At 29.4% G+C, this 17,602-nt stretch overlaps 1 protein-coding gene across 2 annotated transcripts in view; it reads right to left on the reverse strand.

The window, feature by feature from the left end:
* Positions 1-36: 36 nt before the first annotated feature.
* Positions 37-17,602, reverse strand: part of LOC117170650 (alanine aminotransferase 1) — a 22,182-nt gene continuing 4,616 nt past the window's right edge. For both annotated transcript variants that reach the window (XM_033357562.1, XM_033357563.1), the window contains exons 2-6: positions 16,488-17,026; positions 8,922-9,254; positions 8,389-8,833; positions 3,549-3,817; positions 37-605 (exon numbers count right to left, since the gene is read on the reverse strand). In XM_033357562.1, the coding sequence (XP_033213453.1) occupies positions 327-605; positions 3,549-3,817; positions 8,389-8,833; positions 8,922-9,254; positions 16,488-16,829 (1,668 nt within the window). In that variant the 5' untranslated portion in view covers positions 16,830-17,026 and the 3' untranslated portion in view covers positions 37-326. The remainder of the gene's footprint in view (positions 606-3,548; positions 3,818-8,388; positions 8,834-8,921; positions 9,255-16,487; positions 17,027-17,602) is intronic.

The following is a 17,602-nucleotide window of genomic DNA, read 5'->3' on the forward strand; positions in this document are numbered from 1 at the left end:
CTGAGCTGAATGAACAATAATTTAAGATTGAGCGAGTTGTGGGGTTTTTTAAAAATAACATTTTAATCAATATGAATGCTAGCACAGGTACCAACAATATAACATCGTTATACGATTAGAGCGTAGTGCCATCTACACAGAAACAATATCCATATAATAAATATAATCTCACAGTCAGTGCAGTGCGTGCGCCTCTTTGCAAAAGGAGCATGCGCGCCTCTTTTCATTAATTGTAGAACACTTATATAATTCTTATACATCTAAATTTTTCTCCGCTCAACAATTTCCGTAGTTTCAGTTTGTCAGTTTGTCAGTTAGTCATTTGTCTAGCTATATTCCTTGAGGAACTTTATGTGAAATTCCTTGAGGCTGTTTAGCATGGTCTTGATCATCTCCTTTTGGGGCAAAATGGTCGTCCTGAAGTGATATGTGCCGGGTCTCTGTCCGAAACCGGATCCAGGAATGACGCAAATTCCGGTGGCCTCGAGAAGCTTGAATGCGTAGAAGGCGTCGGGTGACAGGCCTTTGGCTTTCGCGTCCTTGATCACCTTCTCAGGAAGGTCTACCCTTGGGAACACGTACATCGCGCCCATCGACGGATTAACCTACCGAACAAGAAAATTACACTTTTACGCTGTCATTCAAAGTATTCATTGAAAGAAGACAATTCTTTTCATTTTGTATTCAAGACATCTATTCAAATCCTGGAAAAAAAATTCCCTGGCAATTCCTAATCTTTTAACCAGGTATCTCCAGTTTTTTCTAGAATTTAATTAATATTGGAATATATTTCTACATATTTTAGTATGATAGATTAAGTAAATGATTAAATAATACTGAAAATGTAATTAATCATTTCTTGAATTTGATTAATCAATTTTTTTGTTTCATCTACATGTAAAATTTAATGCATATTTAGGTAAAATAATGTAGTTGTTACTATATTAAATTAAATTTAAAGTGCTTGAAATTATTAGCTTTTCGAGTAGAAATTTGGATTTTCAAAAAATATGGAAGAATTTTTAAGCAAATAGGTGAATTTACAATAAAAAATGAGTAATTTGCTACTAAAGAGACTATTTTTAAACAAATATTTGCATTCTCAATCAAATAGTTGAATTTTTAATAGAAAAAGATCTATTTCAAAGAAATAGACGAATCTTGCATTTTTTAAAAACAGTTTTTAACCAAAAATGGAATGGTTAAATTTTCAGATAAAAAGATTATTTTTTCGCAAAAAAACAGATTTACTTTTAAAACAAATTTAGTTTAGCTTTTACTCAACCAGTTTCATTTTCAACGAAAAAGATTAATTAAATACTAAAATGATCAATATTTAATGGGAGTACCTGCATTAATCAGTAAAAACATGAATTTTCAAACAGGAAGATTAATTTTCTACTGAGAAAGAAAATTTTTAGAAAAAAATATATATAAATTTTCAACTAAAAAGTTAAATTTTAAACAAAATTATTGAATTTCAAACTGAAATTATGAATTTTCACGTTGAATAGATTCTTTTTAAACAAAAATACAAATTTTGCGAAAAAAGTTCAATGTTAAACCAAGTAGTTTTATTTTCGACCAAAAAATACGAATTTTCAACTGAAATTATGAATATATGTTTGTCTACTGGTCTAAAATCAATTGTTTTTTTAATATTAATTTTTATTTATAAATTTTGAAAAAAAGGTATAAATATTAACATAAAATTATTTAATTCATTTAATATAAACAAAATCATACCATAAAAAATAGATTATTTGAATTTTAAAGAAATAAGATAAATTTTCAACTAAAATGATTAATTTTTAATTGAAATATTAGAATATTAAACCAAAAAGATGAATATTGAATTAAGGTAATTGTGCCGAAAGTCAGAAATGTAAAAAAATAGTTTTTCTATGATTTAAAGATTCAAAATATTTTAAATAATGTGATTCCAAATAAAAAACAATTTTTATGAAGAATATTGAAATTGACACGCACACACACAAAATATTAATTTTAACAATTTTGTTTCAATTTAATTTTTTTAATGAAAAATTTGTTTAAACAAACAATTATATTTTAAGATTATTCACTTATTTTTAAAATTGAAAACAGTCGAATTTTAGATGTTTTCCCGAGAAAACTAATTCGTTACTTATTAAAATTCAATGATTTTTCAAAAATTCATAAGAAGTGAGTTTTAATATTTTTTATAAAAATAATGTTTTTTTATTTCAAATAACATCAATTATAATATTTTGATTCCTAAAATCAGAGAAAAATTATTGTTTTCAGAGTTCTGACGTTTGCCACGACAACTACCTTCAGAAGATTAATGTATACCAAAGAATACAAATTTTCTGCAAAATACATGAATTTTAAATTAAAAAGATACATTTTCAACAAATAGTTGAAAAGTTTAATTTTTAGTCAAAATTTAATTAATTGTTCACAAGAGATGAATTTTCAACTAAAAGGATGTAATTTTTAATTGGAATAGTTGCATTTTCCGGTAAAAAAAAAAATATATAAATTGCAACAAAAACGGAACTAATTTTTGATTATAGTCACATTTTCAAACAAAGTGATGCAAAAACGAATTTTTCAACCCAGGAAATAAATTTTCAATTAAAATCATAAACCTTTAACAATTTTTTTAATTTTAATTTTTTATTTAAAAATTTTTTTTTTAATTTTGAACAAAAGAGTAACTCTTATCAATAAAGTTATTAAATCTTCATTCAAAAACAGATGAATTGGGAACAAAAAATGTATTATTTAATATTTCAACCAACAAAATTTTAATTTGCAATAAAAAAAGTAATTAAATTTAACCAAAAAGAACGAATTTTCAACTAAAATTATCATTCTTTAACTAAAATCATCATATTTCCAACAAAAATTAATTTTGACCAAAAATAGTCAAGATTGTTAAATAAAAAAGATAATTTTTCAGTTGAATATTGAATAGTTATATTTTCAGTAAAAAAAAAAAAAATTTTCAACAAAATAGTTAAAGTTTGAAAGAAGAATAGTTAAACTTTCAGTGAAACAATTCATTCTTAGCCAAAGAAAAAACGTATTTTCAATTAGAACCATGAATCTTTAACAAGAAATTAGTTTTTAACAAAAGAGTAACTCTTATCAACTAAGTAATTAAATCTTCATTCAAAGACACATGAATTCGGAACAAAAAATGCATTATTTAATATTTTATCGAAAACAGATTTAAATTTGTAATAAAAAATAATAGAATACATGAATTTTCGACTAAAATCGATCACCTTTTAACCAAAAAACAGACTAGTTGAATTTTCAGTTTAAAAAAATTGATTTCAAACCGAAAAAAACGAATTTTCAACCAAATATTTCAATACAGTAACATAAGTTACTTTTACAAATGAAGAATCATTGTTATTCAATTTAATACTGCAATTAAAAAAAAAAATTGCTCGAATTGGAAGAAAAGTTGGCTGAGATTTCCCGGTTTTTCTAGGTATCTAGATAAAAATAAAACTGTGAAATATGTTGATAGTAAGTGTAGAGTGGATGTTTACCTTAATTCCGGGAATACTGTTGAGAGTTTCAACGACCAAGCGAGAGCGCTCCGCCAAAGAGTCCAGAGTTTGAGTCTTCTCTTTGAGGAAATTCGGGTAGGAGGGCTCGTTGGGCTTGGGAGGATTGACCACTACGTCCATTGCCACTTGGCCCAGAACCGTCGGACACAACATCGCCGAGATCGACTTCATCAAGACAGCCATCACGCTCGGATTCATATTTATAATCTCTGCGTAGCCGCCCCGAAGACCACACTCACCCGTGTAACCTGTTTCAAATTTTTTAAATTTAATATCTCATTTTTTAATCCAACATTTCATTAATCCAATCATTCGCGCCAGCATCGACTCTGATCCTGGTAAAAAATGGTAAAAAAGAGAAGCAAAAAAACGCCATGAAAATTCCAGGTATAATATTGGGATCTGAAATCATGACGTCAGAAGGGGGATTTAAGCAAAGATGGCCGGCGAAAACGGGGTCACTTTGCAACTGATACATTGTGTTGCTAGTGAATTTTAATCGTTTTTTGTGCTCAGTGTGTCAAAGATGTCGCTCAGCATTGTTGAAATTTGTAAATTTACGTTATCCACTCCTTCGTAAAAAAATGTTGTGCAAGGAGAAAAGGTGTTGCACGCTAAGCGCACATATTATTTTATGGAATACAGCCGCTGGATGATCAAACGAGTATAAAGCTAATTGCGTTTTGTTTACAATCGTCCAGATTGCGGTACCAGTTTCAAGTACCTTTTCACCTTTTCACTGCAATTTACAAAAAATACATTTTCAAATCATAATTGAGCATGTTTTTTTTTTTTATATATAAAGAAGGAAATTATCCACTCTAATAAGAATAATATTTTCTTGGCAGTTTTTGAAAAAACTTCAGCCAGGCAAAACTCAATTTTTCAAAATATTTTCGATATGTATAAGAGATCAAATAAATTTTGCTTAATGTATTTTGGAGAACTTGTAACTAGTTCCTATCAAATTTTTGGAGGTTATAAAATAAAATTATGTAAAATCAAGATGACTCAAATGGTATACTTAAATTATTTATAAATTTAAAATATTAGAAAATATATTTTGCTCTAGAAATCAATGCGAAATGACCTGTTCGAAATGAGTATAATCCTCACTTTTAAAATGCAGAGAACAAAAACACACATGTTTGAGATTACCTCCTTCTCCAGTTTGCTTTCTCCGATTGATCATTTCTTCAGACACACTTTTTTTAAACACTTTAACAAGCCCTTTTTCGGGCAAGGGAAATTTATGAAACCCAACATCTAAGTTTTTGCTAGCCTTGCTTGAACATCCAAAAACAGAGCAAAATGTTTTACTTTTGCCTTTCCTCGGATTGAATTTCGTACCTAGATCGTCTATTTCTGTATTATTGGACATTTTTTTTTAATCTGATGATTTGAATCGCAGAATTAAAAAAAATATATCTATATTCTACTCTGAATATCACCGGAATAGCATACAGCCTTTTAAAAACGACCCCGTTATTTTAGTGCCAAATTTAGCCACCAGATGGTGTATCGCTGCATTTCAGATCCCAATATTAAATTCACTAATTTAAACTGCCTCATACTCCTAACTTTACAAGCAAAATAATTGAATTTTTAACCAAATAGTTCTATTTGCAAGGAAAGAGATTAATTTTTAATAAAAAAAGGTTATTTAATAAAATACGTGAAATATCAACCAAATATTTGAATTTGTAACTAAAAAATACCAGTTTTCCACCAGAAATAGAATATTTCACTTTACGACTGAAAAAATTAATTTTCCCCACAAGAAAAAGAAAATTTTAAACCAAAGTGATGCATTTTTAACTGAAATAATAAATATTCAACTGAGACAGATGAATTTTACAACAAAATTAATTTTTAAAAAGAGTTCAACTTTTAGCTAAGCAAATTAAATTTCAATAAAAAAAAGGCGACTTATTTGGACTTTTAACTCAAAAATATTCAACTGAAATAGATTAATTTTATAACAAAAAGATAAATTTTTAAAAAGATTTTAACTTTTAGCCAAAAAAATTAATTTTCAACTAAAATGACGATTTTTAATTGGAATACTTCAATTTTCAATCAAAAAGATTAATTTTCGAATTCCAAAATTAATTTTCACACAAGAAGATTCATTTTCCAGAAAAAAAGATTTTTCAGAAAATAATTGAATTTTCAAGTAAAAAAAGACAAAATTTTAAACCAAATGGTTGAAATACAACTAACAAGGCCCATGTTTAACCGAAATAATGCTTTTTCAAAAAAAAAAAAAAAAATGACTTTCTACAAAATGAGTTTTTAAATAAAATAATTAAAAATTCTTTTAAAACAGTTATGTTTATAGTAAAAATAATGAATTTTCAACAAAAAAAATGTTATTTTCTACCAAAAAAGGCGAATTTTCAACTGAAAAAGATACTTTTTCAATCAAAATTACAATTTTCAGTTTAAAAATAACAAATCTGAAAAAATGGTTGCAATTTGAAATAAAATGATAAATCTTAAACTGAAATAGTGAAATATTAAACCAGAAAGATAAATTCTGAATAAAATACACGAATTTTTAACTAAAAAACATAAATTTTCAATAAAACATTGAATAGTTAAGTTTTCAGTCAGAAAAGTTCATGTTCAACCAAAAAATAAATAATTTTCAAATTAAATGAACTATTATTTAATTGGAACAGTTAAATTTGTAGGTAAAATGATCAATCTTCGAATGGAATGGTGGAATTTTAAACAAAAAAGATGAAGTTTCAACAAAGAAGATTATTTTCTACAAAAAACGACAAAGTTTCATTTAAAAAGGACACTTTTTTAACCAAAGTTACAGTTTTAAAATAATAAATTTTTAAAAAATTGTTGCAATTTGAAATAAAATGATGAATCTTTAACTTCAATACTTGAATATTAAAACAAAAAATGAATTTTCGATAGAATACATAAATTGCCGAATAAAAAAGATAAATTTTCGATCAAAAATTAAATTGTTAAGTTTTCGGTTAGAAAAGTTTATATTCAACCAAAAAATTAGATTTTTTAATGAAATGATCAAAATTTAAATTGAAATCGTTACATTTTCAGTTAGAATAATAAATCTTTGACTGGAACTGTGAATTTTGAACAAAAAAGATTATTTTTTCAACGAAGAAATTTATTTTTTACCAGAAAGGACGAATTGTTAACTAAAACAAAAAATACTTTTTCATCCAAAGTTACAGTTTTCAGTTTGAGAATTACAAATTTAAAAGAAATTGTTACAATTTCAAATTAAGTGATGTATCTTCAACTGAAATTATGAATCTTCAACTAGAATAGTTTCATTTTAAACAAAAAAAGATTAAATTAGAACTGAAATTATACATTTTTATCTAGAATTATTGAATTTTTAACAACAACAAAAAAATGAATTTTCAAGCAAAAAGATTAATTTCTGTATACAAAAAAAATCACGCAAATTCAACTAAAAGAGATCATTTTTAAACCAAAACATAAATATTATATTTTCCATTAAAAAATTGATGTTAAACGACAGAGATGATTTTTCAACTGAAATTATGGAATATTCAATTGGAATAAGTACATTTTCAGTTAGAAAAAATAAATAAAAAGTTTCAACAAAATAGTCAAAACTTCAATTGGAATAATGAAATTTTTAGTACTAAAAATTAATGTTTAGCTACAGAAAAATCGAATTTTCAACCAGAAAGATTAATTTTCAATTAAAATGCTAAATCTTCAATCAAAACATCAATTTTTAGTAAAAGAGTGTAACTTTCAACCAAGTAATGAATTTGTTTTTTAAAAAGGTGAATTCTCAACGAGAGATGTAGCAGTTGATTTTACAACCCAAAAAGATTTGAATTTTTAATTAAAAAGAGTTAAATTCAATAAAAAAGATGAATTTTCAACATGATTTGCATTTTGAAATAAAAAATATTTTTTCAGTCAAGAGAGAAAAAAATTTGCTAACAAACTATTGAATTTTTAAGCAAAAAAAATGAATGCTCAAAAAAGAAGATTAATTTTATACCATCAAAGAACTAATTTTTAACCAAATACATGAATTTTTAACCAGAAACTTAAATTTTCAAGAAAAAATAGAAACCAAGAATCCAACGACCAAATTTTTACAATTACCATAAACTGTTTCTCTTGAAATTAAAAAAAAATGACATTTTTTGCTTAAAAAATAACAGAAGGAAATTCTTTTTTAAACAAAAAAAAAAAAAAGAAATTAGAATAATGAGAAGGCCTCCAACCAAATTTCCTTCCTTCTCTCTTTTTTTTTACAAATATTATCAAATCACAATAAAAAAAAAATTTGTAAAAAAAATCCCCAACGTTTCGACACTCGTGCCGAATTGCCTTATCAAGGCAAAACAAATAAAGAAAAAATTCGAGCATGTAGGAACAGCATTGTAGTTTCGTTGCTGTTCCTGCATGCTCAAATATTTTTTTATTTTATTTTATTTACCTTGATAAGGGTACTGCACGAGCGTCGAAACGTTGGTGATAATTTTTTACAAATGTTTTTTAAAATTGTGATTTGATAATAATCGTAAAAAAGAGAGAGAGAGAGAGAGAGAGAGAGAAGGAAGGATTTTTTTCGTTGCTGTTTCTGCCTGCTCGAATGTTTTTTTAGCTTGATATTGGTGCTATGTGAGTGCCGGAACGTTGGTGATTATTTATAATAAGTGCTTTTTTTATTGTTTTGATTATAGGAAAAAAGACGAAAGATATAAAAAAAAAAGCAAGGGGATTTGGTTGGCCCTGTTTAAGGCCGGATTGAACTGAAATCTCTGAAATAGAAACAACAAACCTTTCGAGACGGACATGAAGGAGGCCAGTTCCATGTCAGAGTAGGGCTTGCCCATTTCGGTCAAGACTTTTTTGAACGCAAAGAAGGAGGAATCCTTGTCATAAATATTCGTTTGGTAAACTTCATCAGCCAATAGGAATAGGTGATGCTTGTGTGCGAATTTGATGACTTGCTCGATATTTTCCCGGGACAAAACCTGCCCTGTTGGATTGCCGGGGTTTATCACCACCAAAACTCGGGGTTTCGACGTCTTTTCGGCTTCTTTGTAGGCTCTCTCGAGTTCCGAGATATCCAGCGACCACTTGTTGTCCTCGTTCAAGTAGTAGCCGATCTGCGAGAGACCGAACTCCGCCAGAATGGCGGAATAAAGTGGATATTGCGGAATCGGAATCATCACTCCGGTGGGCTTTCCCTCCACTTTTTCGTTGAAGAGTTTCAAGAACGACTGCAAAGAAGGGAAGAAGGTTAAATTTAGACGGCAAATCTAACTGGAAGATAACCAAAAATTCGAGTAATAAAAATTGAGTGCAAACTTTGATTGCGTCGGAGGCTCCATTCGAGAGCATGATGTTCCTGTAGTCGCTCGGAATTCCGCCGTCTCGTTCCTGAATGTACTGCGCCACATGTCTTCGGATTATTTCAACTCCAGCAGAGTCTGAATACGATCCGACGCTCGCGCCTTTGCAGCCCTCGAGGAGAGTCCTCGCTCGTTCCTTTGCGTCCTCAGGATACTTCGGATCATTCAGAAGTTCAGGTGACACTGTCAGGGCCAGCACTTGACGCAGGAACGTGATGGGCTTTTGGCCCATTGCGTGTGCATCTCCGATATTTGCCTTGATCACCTCCTTGAACGGTTTCTTGGCTCCCTGGCAAGCACACGAAATTTATTTTAAAAAAATAATAATAATAAATAACGCGGTTGGTCAGGGAGCATCCATAAATTATAATGTTGGTCTACAATTTCGCCATCTGGTGCCGAAAGCTGGAACTAGAAAGAGTGGGTGCAATTTTAAAGATGTATCTTAATTTTTACACCAAAGTGTTTTTACGATTGTTTTGTCAAGTATAAAACAATGATTGAATACTAGAAAAGAAGGCTTCATCAAAAACAAACAGTTTTAGATAGAATTTCCTTCTTATACAATGGAAAACTACGTTTTTGACCAATACAGTAGAACCTCGATTATCCGGCCTTCGATTATCCGAGGCTCCGCGTTGTCCGAGACAACGGGACTCATCCAAGCACTCAACGTTAACCGAGTTATATGCTCGGATAATACAGGGAATCATTAATAAAACAGATGAAGCTGCTACGCCTAATTCTGAATGCTCGCAATAGTTTACAATTATTAATAAATTAATAAAGATAAACCGACATTCGTAAGTTCTTTACTTTTATTTGCCAAATTTTTCTATTTATGTTTCTGTTTAAAATATATCGAAAATAGATAACTCTTCCGAATTTTTTACGTCTTCCGTATTATCACTATTTCCTGTAATTTAAAAAATCGAACTCTAAAGCTAATAATTTTTCTATTTGAATGAATAAAAACTGAGCTGCAACTGAGAGCACTCAAGGTGGAACTCTTAAATTTCAAACATTTAAAATTCAAGTTTAAAAATTTTTAAATTCAATAATTTTGTATTTAAATCTGATTCAAATGCTCAATAATGTACACGTATAAAATGGAAGCTACTGATACTTTTAAACTGAACAATTTTTAATTAAAAGCAGTTAAACCACAAAGTAAATTTTTTAACTTTTATAAATTGTAGAGTTCAAAGATTCAGATTCAGCAATAAAATATAAATCCACATTATCATTTTCAATGCTCTACAGTCTAAATTTATAAATCAACGAATTTAAAAATTTTCAAAATTATATAATTTAAAGCAATTTTTAGCTAGAAACATTAAAAACTGAACGATTGCATTTTTTTTAAACTGAACACTTCTGAAATCAAAAATTAAATTATTTATATTTTAAATGGTTAAAAAATCTTGAAACATCTCCATATTTACATTTTTTTTTTTCAAATTTTTTATTATTTTTGAAATTATTTCAGAACTTCTAAACATCCTTTAAAATGAATCCAATTTTTTCTAATATTTTTTTAATTCTGCCAAATTAAACAAATTTCCGTAAAATCTTTCACGCTCATTGTTTAAGCCTTAAAAACTGCATTTTCAAATTCTTTAAAGTGAAATGTACGCTTAAAAATAAAAAATCTAAAATTAAAAACTTGTTAAAGTGGAAGATTTTGGAAATACGCATTCTAAACTGAATGGTATCACAATTGAAAAAGATGCCAGCTTAACTAATTAATTCAAAAACGATGAAAATCATAGCTGGATAGATTTTTGGCTATAAATTTGTAAAATTCCCGGTCAATACATAAATAAATTCAATGTCATTTGCCGGACTCATGAGATTCCCGGTCCAGCGGCCACTCTGCGATTGGAATTTACATAAGAATTCTAATCTAACTTTTAGATCAATTTTTAAATAGTAAATATTTCATGTAAAAATTAATAAAAATTTACGTTGAGTTCATTTTTGCTTCGAAAGTAAGTCCATTTCAGTTTAAAGTCTTTTTAAAATCACAATAAATAGAACAATAATTGTTTTGTATTTTTTAGAAAAATATTTCTGTAAAAAAATATGTTTTTTACCTTATAAAACGTAAATTCTACCTGAAATACTTTGTTTCCGATAAAGACATATTTTTAGCAAACAATAAATACTTTAAACTGAACAACAAAAATCTTCAAAATCGTACCTATTATTTCTATTTCGGATTTTTGTCACTAGATGGCGCATCGCAATATAGCCATTCCCAATATAAAACAAGTTTTTGGTCCAAAGGATGTTTGAAAATGTTAAAAATTGCGAAACTTACGCCATGAAATCTCTTGAATTGATTGAAATTCTACGAAATCCTATGAAAAACTTTTAGATCCTTGAAAATTCATTCAAATACCCTGCAGAAAGAATTCAAATTCTCTTAAAATCATTAAAATCCTAGGATTTTTTTATAACATCCAATAAAATTTCTTAAAACCCCTTTAGGACCTTTTAAAATATCATAAAAGCACATAGGTTTTATAAAATTCTTTCAAATCTTCCCAAGTTATTTCAAACCACTTGACATTTTTGAATGTCTAATTAAAATCATTAAAATCAGTCATTAAAATCTTTCAAAATTTTTCAAATGATTTGAAATTGATTGAAATCTTTTGGAATTTTGTAAAGATTTTGAAGATTCTTTTAGTTACCCCAAAATTTTTTTAATCTTTGGAAATACCTATCTTTAAAAATCTCTTCAAACCTTTGAAATCCCTCAATTGATGTTGAGAAGTTTTTTTTTTTTAATTTCATTAAAATATAATAAAATTCCTTTAAATTTGGTGTAATTACATCAAATCTGACGATATCAATTAAAATCCCTTGCAATTTTTGATTTCCTATGAAATGTTTCGAGACCCTTAAAAATTTACGAAAATAATTTATTGAGATTCTTTAAAATTACTTAAATCCTTTACAATCTTATGAAATCCCGTGAAATCCACCGTGATACTTCAATCTTCCAAACATTTAAAAATTGACTTTGGAATATTTTCGCACTGCGCTTGTGCCGCATCCACAGCTGGATTGGTTACCGTTGACGCGTTTATTTAAAATGATTGAATGTGCAAGAAAATTATTTGTTAAAAATAATACTTTTTAGATTATTAGAACGAATTATTTGATCACAAAATAGATTTATGAATTGAAAAGTAAAATAATTATTTGACTTTCATTCCTTAAAAATAGATAATCGATTAGAAATTTAAAGAAAGAATACCTTTTTTCATTACAAATATGAATTTAAAAACATTTTTGAGATCTCCATTCAGTTCAAAAATATTAATTATTGCAAACAATTATATACAAAAACAATATTAATAATTTCAAATAAGCACGCCAAGGGTAACCAATCCAATTATTGACGCGAGGCATGCGTTTTACGAAAAGATTTCAAAGTTAAGAGCGCTACTAATTTTCTTTGAATTTTTTCAAATGGGTAGAAATATTATCAAAAATTATTCAAAAACTTGGTTTTGTCTATACTTTCTTCGGGAATGATGGGAAATAAATAAAAATATTAATCTAACAACTAATTGTACTGATGTTAATTCTTTATAAAAGCAGCTCATATATTTATATATTATAAATTTGAATATATGAATTTGGTATGAGGTTGATTTGTTAAAAATATTACGTAACAGTGCAGATTGCTGCCCCCTCCCTCCGAAAAGCTGTTAGCTAACATATAAATGAACCCCAACCATGCAGAGTGGAATTTTCATGTCACATCACTGCGATCTCAGAACATATACTTAACTTATTCATGAGACTATATCACTTTAATGTACGTGATTTTTGTAACTATTAGCTACATACGTGCGAAGGAAAAATAATATACTTTTTTTTCTCGAAATTATCAATCGCATATTAAAAACATGAAAATGAAATACAGGTTTAGGAAGCAATCAATTCAAACATTTCGTTTATTTAGTCTTGGTAATGTTTTAAGCGCATGGAGATACAAAACTTCAAAATGGAAAAAAGCCTCATGTTAAAAAAAGTGGAAGTTTGAAAGAATTTCCATATTTGAAGAAAATCGTAGAAGAACAAAAACAAAATATAACTGTTGAATAACTATTGTAATAAATCTAAATGGCAAAACAGAAATAAAAATCAGTTTTAATCGTCTAAAAGTTTCCTTACGTCAAAATTCTGGACTATGTGAGAACTGAGATAAGATTAGTGCAATCGCGAAATTGCTCGCTTTGAAACCTATACATGGACGCGATATTCACACAAATCAAACGATAGATAATACACGATATGTGATACGCGTTAACAGTTAACTCGCTATCATTTTAATCTAGCGTAATCAACAGTGACATTTGCAAGGATGAAATAATTAGGGAAGCTCTCTAATATTTTTTTTAAAAGAAAATACAAAATGTGGCAACAATCCCAGTAATAAAAAAAAATGGTGGCGAATTAATCTTTGAATTCATTTGAATCTTGCTTTATGATTAATTTAAACAAATTAAGGTAAATTGAAATGAATTGAGACAATGCGAATTGAATGCATATGAATACATTCGAATGTGTAGTCAAGGTCAGTTTGAAAAAATAAATAAATTAAACGTGCACGCTTCGAGACAAATAATGCTATTCTAATGTATCTCTTGTCTTAGAGCTATTCTTTGTATGTCTTTAAAAGATCTACTGAACGTCTTCAATTTTTTTGGGAAAATTCGATCTATGGGTTATGGGTCATAATTTTTTATCCGACTCGGATTTTTTACAGAAAACTGTGTAAACAAGAAAAATGGAAAAAGTATTTTTAATAATAAATAAAACGAATTTTCAACCAGAGATGAATTTTCCTCTAAAATTTGCGATCTTGAAAAAAATAGGTTTTAACAAAATAGTTTATATTTCAACCAAAGATTAATTTTATACCAAACAAAAAACTAATTTTCAACCAAACAATAAATTGGTGTTAGGGTTTTGGCCAGATGAAATAATAATTAAAGGTAGGTCTTGCAGTATTTGTCTACTGGTTGTAGTTTATGTTTATTGTGGTGTTAGTAAAACATGTTTTGTCCGTCGACGCCGGGCCTCATCAGTTTGTAAGAATTAAAAATTCATTATAAGAAAAGAGAAAGAACGTAGATTTAACAGTAGTCGTATATAAGTATTTTGGAGATGACTAAGGACCGATTTCACCAACTCTGATTAAATCGTTAATCATTGATTAACCTTACTTAATCAATACTTTGCGTTCTACCATTCTTTTAATCACGATTAGGGGAAGATAATCACGGGTTAACTGAACCCCCCAATAATGGCTGGTTATGGAGTTTAATCAGTGATTAAAGTAGCATAACCCCGAAATTGAAGTGCAAGTGCAGTGAGTGCAGTATACAGGAAGGAAATATGGCTCTGTTTTACAATGATATTTTATCCTCATCTGATGATGAAGAAATGCTTAACCACGTTCAGAGAAGGCCACGAATATTCAGGCACAATTTCCACTTCTCTTCTATTACATTTGCCACTGAAACCACTCGTAACCTCAAACTTGGGGTATCTTATCATATGCTAATATGGTGCCGAGTGTTTATGAAGAATTTCGTTCTAACCAATCAGAGTCGCCGTTACAACAGAAAGACCTAGAAACTAGACCTTATTAGGAACAAAGTATATGATTAGCTAATCAGAGATTGAAAATGCTTGGTAGAACGCATCGCTGGTTAACGCTGATTTAATCATCGATTAAGAAATAATCATGATTAGTTAATCATTGATTTAATCAGAGTTGGTGAAATTGGCCCTAAGAGAATTTGAAATATTGAAAACGCATCGATTCGTAAATTATTGAGTTTTTTATAAGAAAAATGTTATTTCAAACACTTCTCACCATGATCAGCGGATTGTTTATTTTTATATAATTAAGTTTGTGAGCCAAAGCTAATAGACACTTCCGAGACCATGGAGATACTGTTTTCAAGATTCAAACAAGTAGTTGAATTTTTCACCCAAAAAGATGATTTTTCAATCAACCAGTTGTACGTTTAACTATAAAAAATAAATTGTCTAAAAAAAGTTGAATTTTTACGCTGAATGTATGAATTTTCAACTACAAATGGCGTAGTTGAATTTTCAGTTTGAATATTCAATTTTATAATGAACTTCATTTATATGATCGAATTTTGTATATAAATACGGAAGCCCCATTACTTGTTGAAACAGAATAACTTCTTGTCAACAGTGACGAGAATTTGTAGTTAATATTTAATTGCAAACTAATAATAAAGAAAATATGTCGTAATATTTCGGAAATTGTAAATTAAATTCATCTATAACAAGAGCATTGTCAATTTTTGACATATTCCGTGAATCAGTTACATTTTTACAACAAATTGCAGAAACTTTCATTAAAAAAAAGGTTTATTTTCTCTGCACGAATGTTAAATTTAAGTATTTTCTTATCAAATTTGTTTACAAAAAGACAAGTGTTTTATTTATGGCATTTTTCACATTTAAGTAAAATTTACATAAAATAGTGCAGTAATTTCAGATAAAAGAGATCTTCTCGAAAAAAACATCACATTTTGCATATTTCTTTTTAAAAAATTTCGTATAACAATAGAAATGTTTCATTTACAGATTTTACGTTACTAGATAACTCTGAAAGATAAATCGCAGCAATTATATTGAGGGAACATTCGTTTCCTGTACACAAACTTTAAATTTGTGTAATTATACATACACAATTGGTTCACAACAATTAAGCTAATTAGGAAATTGCTAGTTTGTTCTTTTGGTGCATATGCACTTATTTTAACGGATTCTATGTTACCCAACGTATTTATTCCAAGTTACCAAACTATTTTCTAGAAAATACATTTTATTCACAGTTTTGTATAAACACAAAAATTCAAAAATCTCCCTCCAGGGGTCTCTGTATAATTTAATCAGCCTCAATTTTGAAAAAAATAAGTCCAAATCGGATACTAATTTTGCACTGATTACAAAAAACCCAGTTGACACAAAAATGAATGTGGTTTCCTAAAAAATTTTGACCGAATTTCCAAATTTATGCTAATTTGCACAAATTGGTGCAATTCGTGGCGTATTTTTCTCAATTCGCTTCGTTTATGGCTTTTACTGGGTAAGTGTCCGAAATAAAGACATCGCGACCGGAATGTCGGAAGTGAAAACCTACGCGACGCGTCACACTGGAAAATTTTCAAAACAAACTATAAAGCCGGTGAACTGTCTGGCTGATTTGAACTCGTATTTTCAATAAGATTTTCAGTCTTAAATTGTGTGCACCTGAAAAAGAGGTTGGGAACAGTGGAATAGATGCTTGAAGGAAAAAGAGATTGGAAATAAGCGGTGAATAAATTGAAAAAAAAGTGATTTAAGCAGTAGCTGGGCGTGTGTAATGTAATGTGTGAATGACATGTGCAAGCGCCAGTGCGTCAGTTGGATACTGCGATATACTGATATGAATGGAGTAATCGTAATTCACCTTTTGAAGTTCCTTTTCGATTTCGTTCGCTCGGAGAAGGAGAGGTCCGCGAACAGCATATTCCATGACTTTGAGGTTATAAAAGACATTGTCTTCGTTGAGGACCCGTTTTTCGTTGCTGGACATGGTTCGGTGGTTATTTTGAATTTGATGAGTTTGAGGTGAGACCGGTTGAAGAATCGTCGTTCCAGCGGCAGGCTGGCTGACACCAGTCCCGAAGCCCAGTGCTCCCCCTCCCATTCCTCTCGTTCCACGAACTCCCAAGTTTCCCCCGCCTCGCGTCCAGCCCCGTGGCCAATTGTTGATGGCCATCTTCCTCAACTGGCCGTGAGACGACGACATGATTGACAGACTCGTTCGCGGTATTGCACTACTGCTGCTGCTAGCCCCCTGCTAGCTAGCTGTCAGATCCTGATGTGCACTTCACCCACGAACGACGTCACTCAGTTATGTCCTCCGCCGCCTCCGCCTCGCTGCTTCAAGTGCAGTTCAGTGGTTCTTCCTTCTGTTGCTCTGCTCTGGAATTTGGATTTGTATTCCTGGAACAAGACCAGACTGGCTCACCGATTGATGCGCACTCTATCCGCGTACTATTCCGTATTCAGTGAAAGTCAAGAGCCACACCCGCTATTTTCAAACCAACAATCAATGCCTCGTCGTCTTTATTTCTCATCAACATTTTTAAAAATCGAAAAACTCTGAATTTGATTTAAATTAGCAAAAATATACATCATTACACTATAAAAGACAAGTAAGGCACTTTTTTCATAGACTTGAAAGAAATTGTCTCAAACGTTATATTTGGTTAAAAATTGGTGAATTTAGTTCATCGTAATTTTTTTCAAATGCCACAGAGATTAAGGAATTTTTTTCAAGGCCTAAATATATCATAATTTGCTTCTTCAATTAGAACTAAAGGTACGTCGAAGATGATATTAATTTTTTAAAAATATTAACGCCAAATTGAAAAAAAATGAACATTCTTACTCATTTTCAAAAAATCCTATCTTAACGGCATGTGACACAGCTAAATACCTATATTACCGACCACAGTTTTTCAGTTCACTGAATGTTTTTTTGAACCTAAGAACTTTTTTTGTAAATAAAATATCGAG

Source organism: Belonocnema kinseyi, chromosome 4 (genome assembly GCF_010883055.1).
Source record: "Belonocnema kinseyi isolate 2016_QV_RU_SX_M_011 chromosome 4, B_treatae_v1, whole genome shotgun sequence".
In the NCBI taxonomy this organism is placed as follows: domain Eukaryota; kingdom Metazoa; phylum Arthropoda; class Insecta; order Hymenoptera; family Cynipidae; genus Belonocnema; species Belonocnema kinseyi.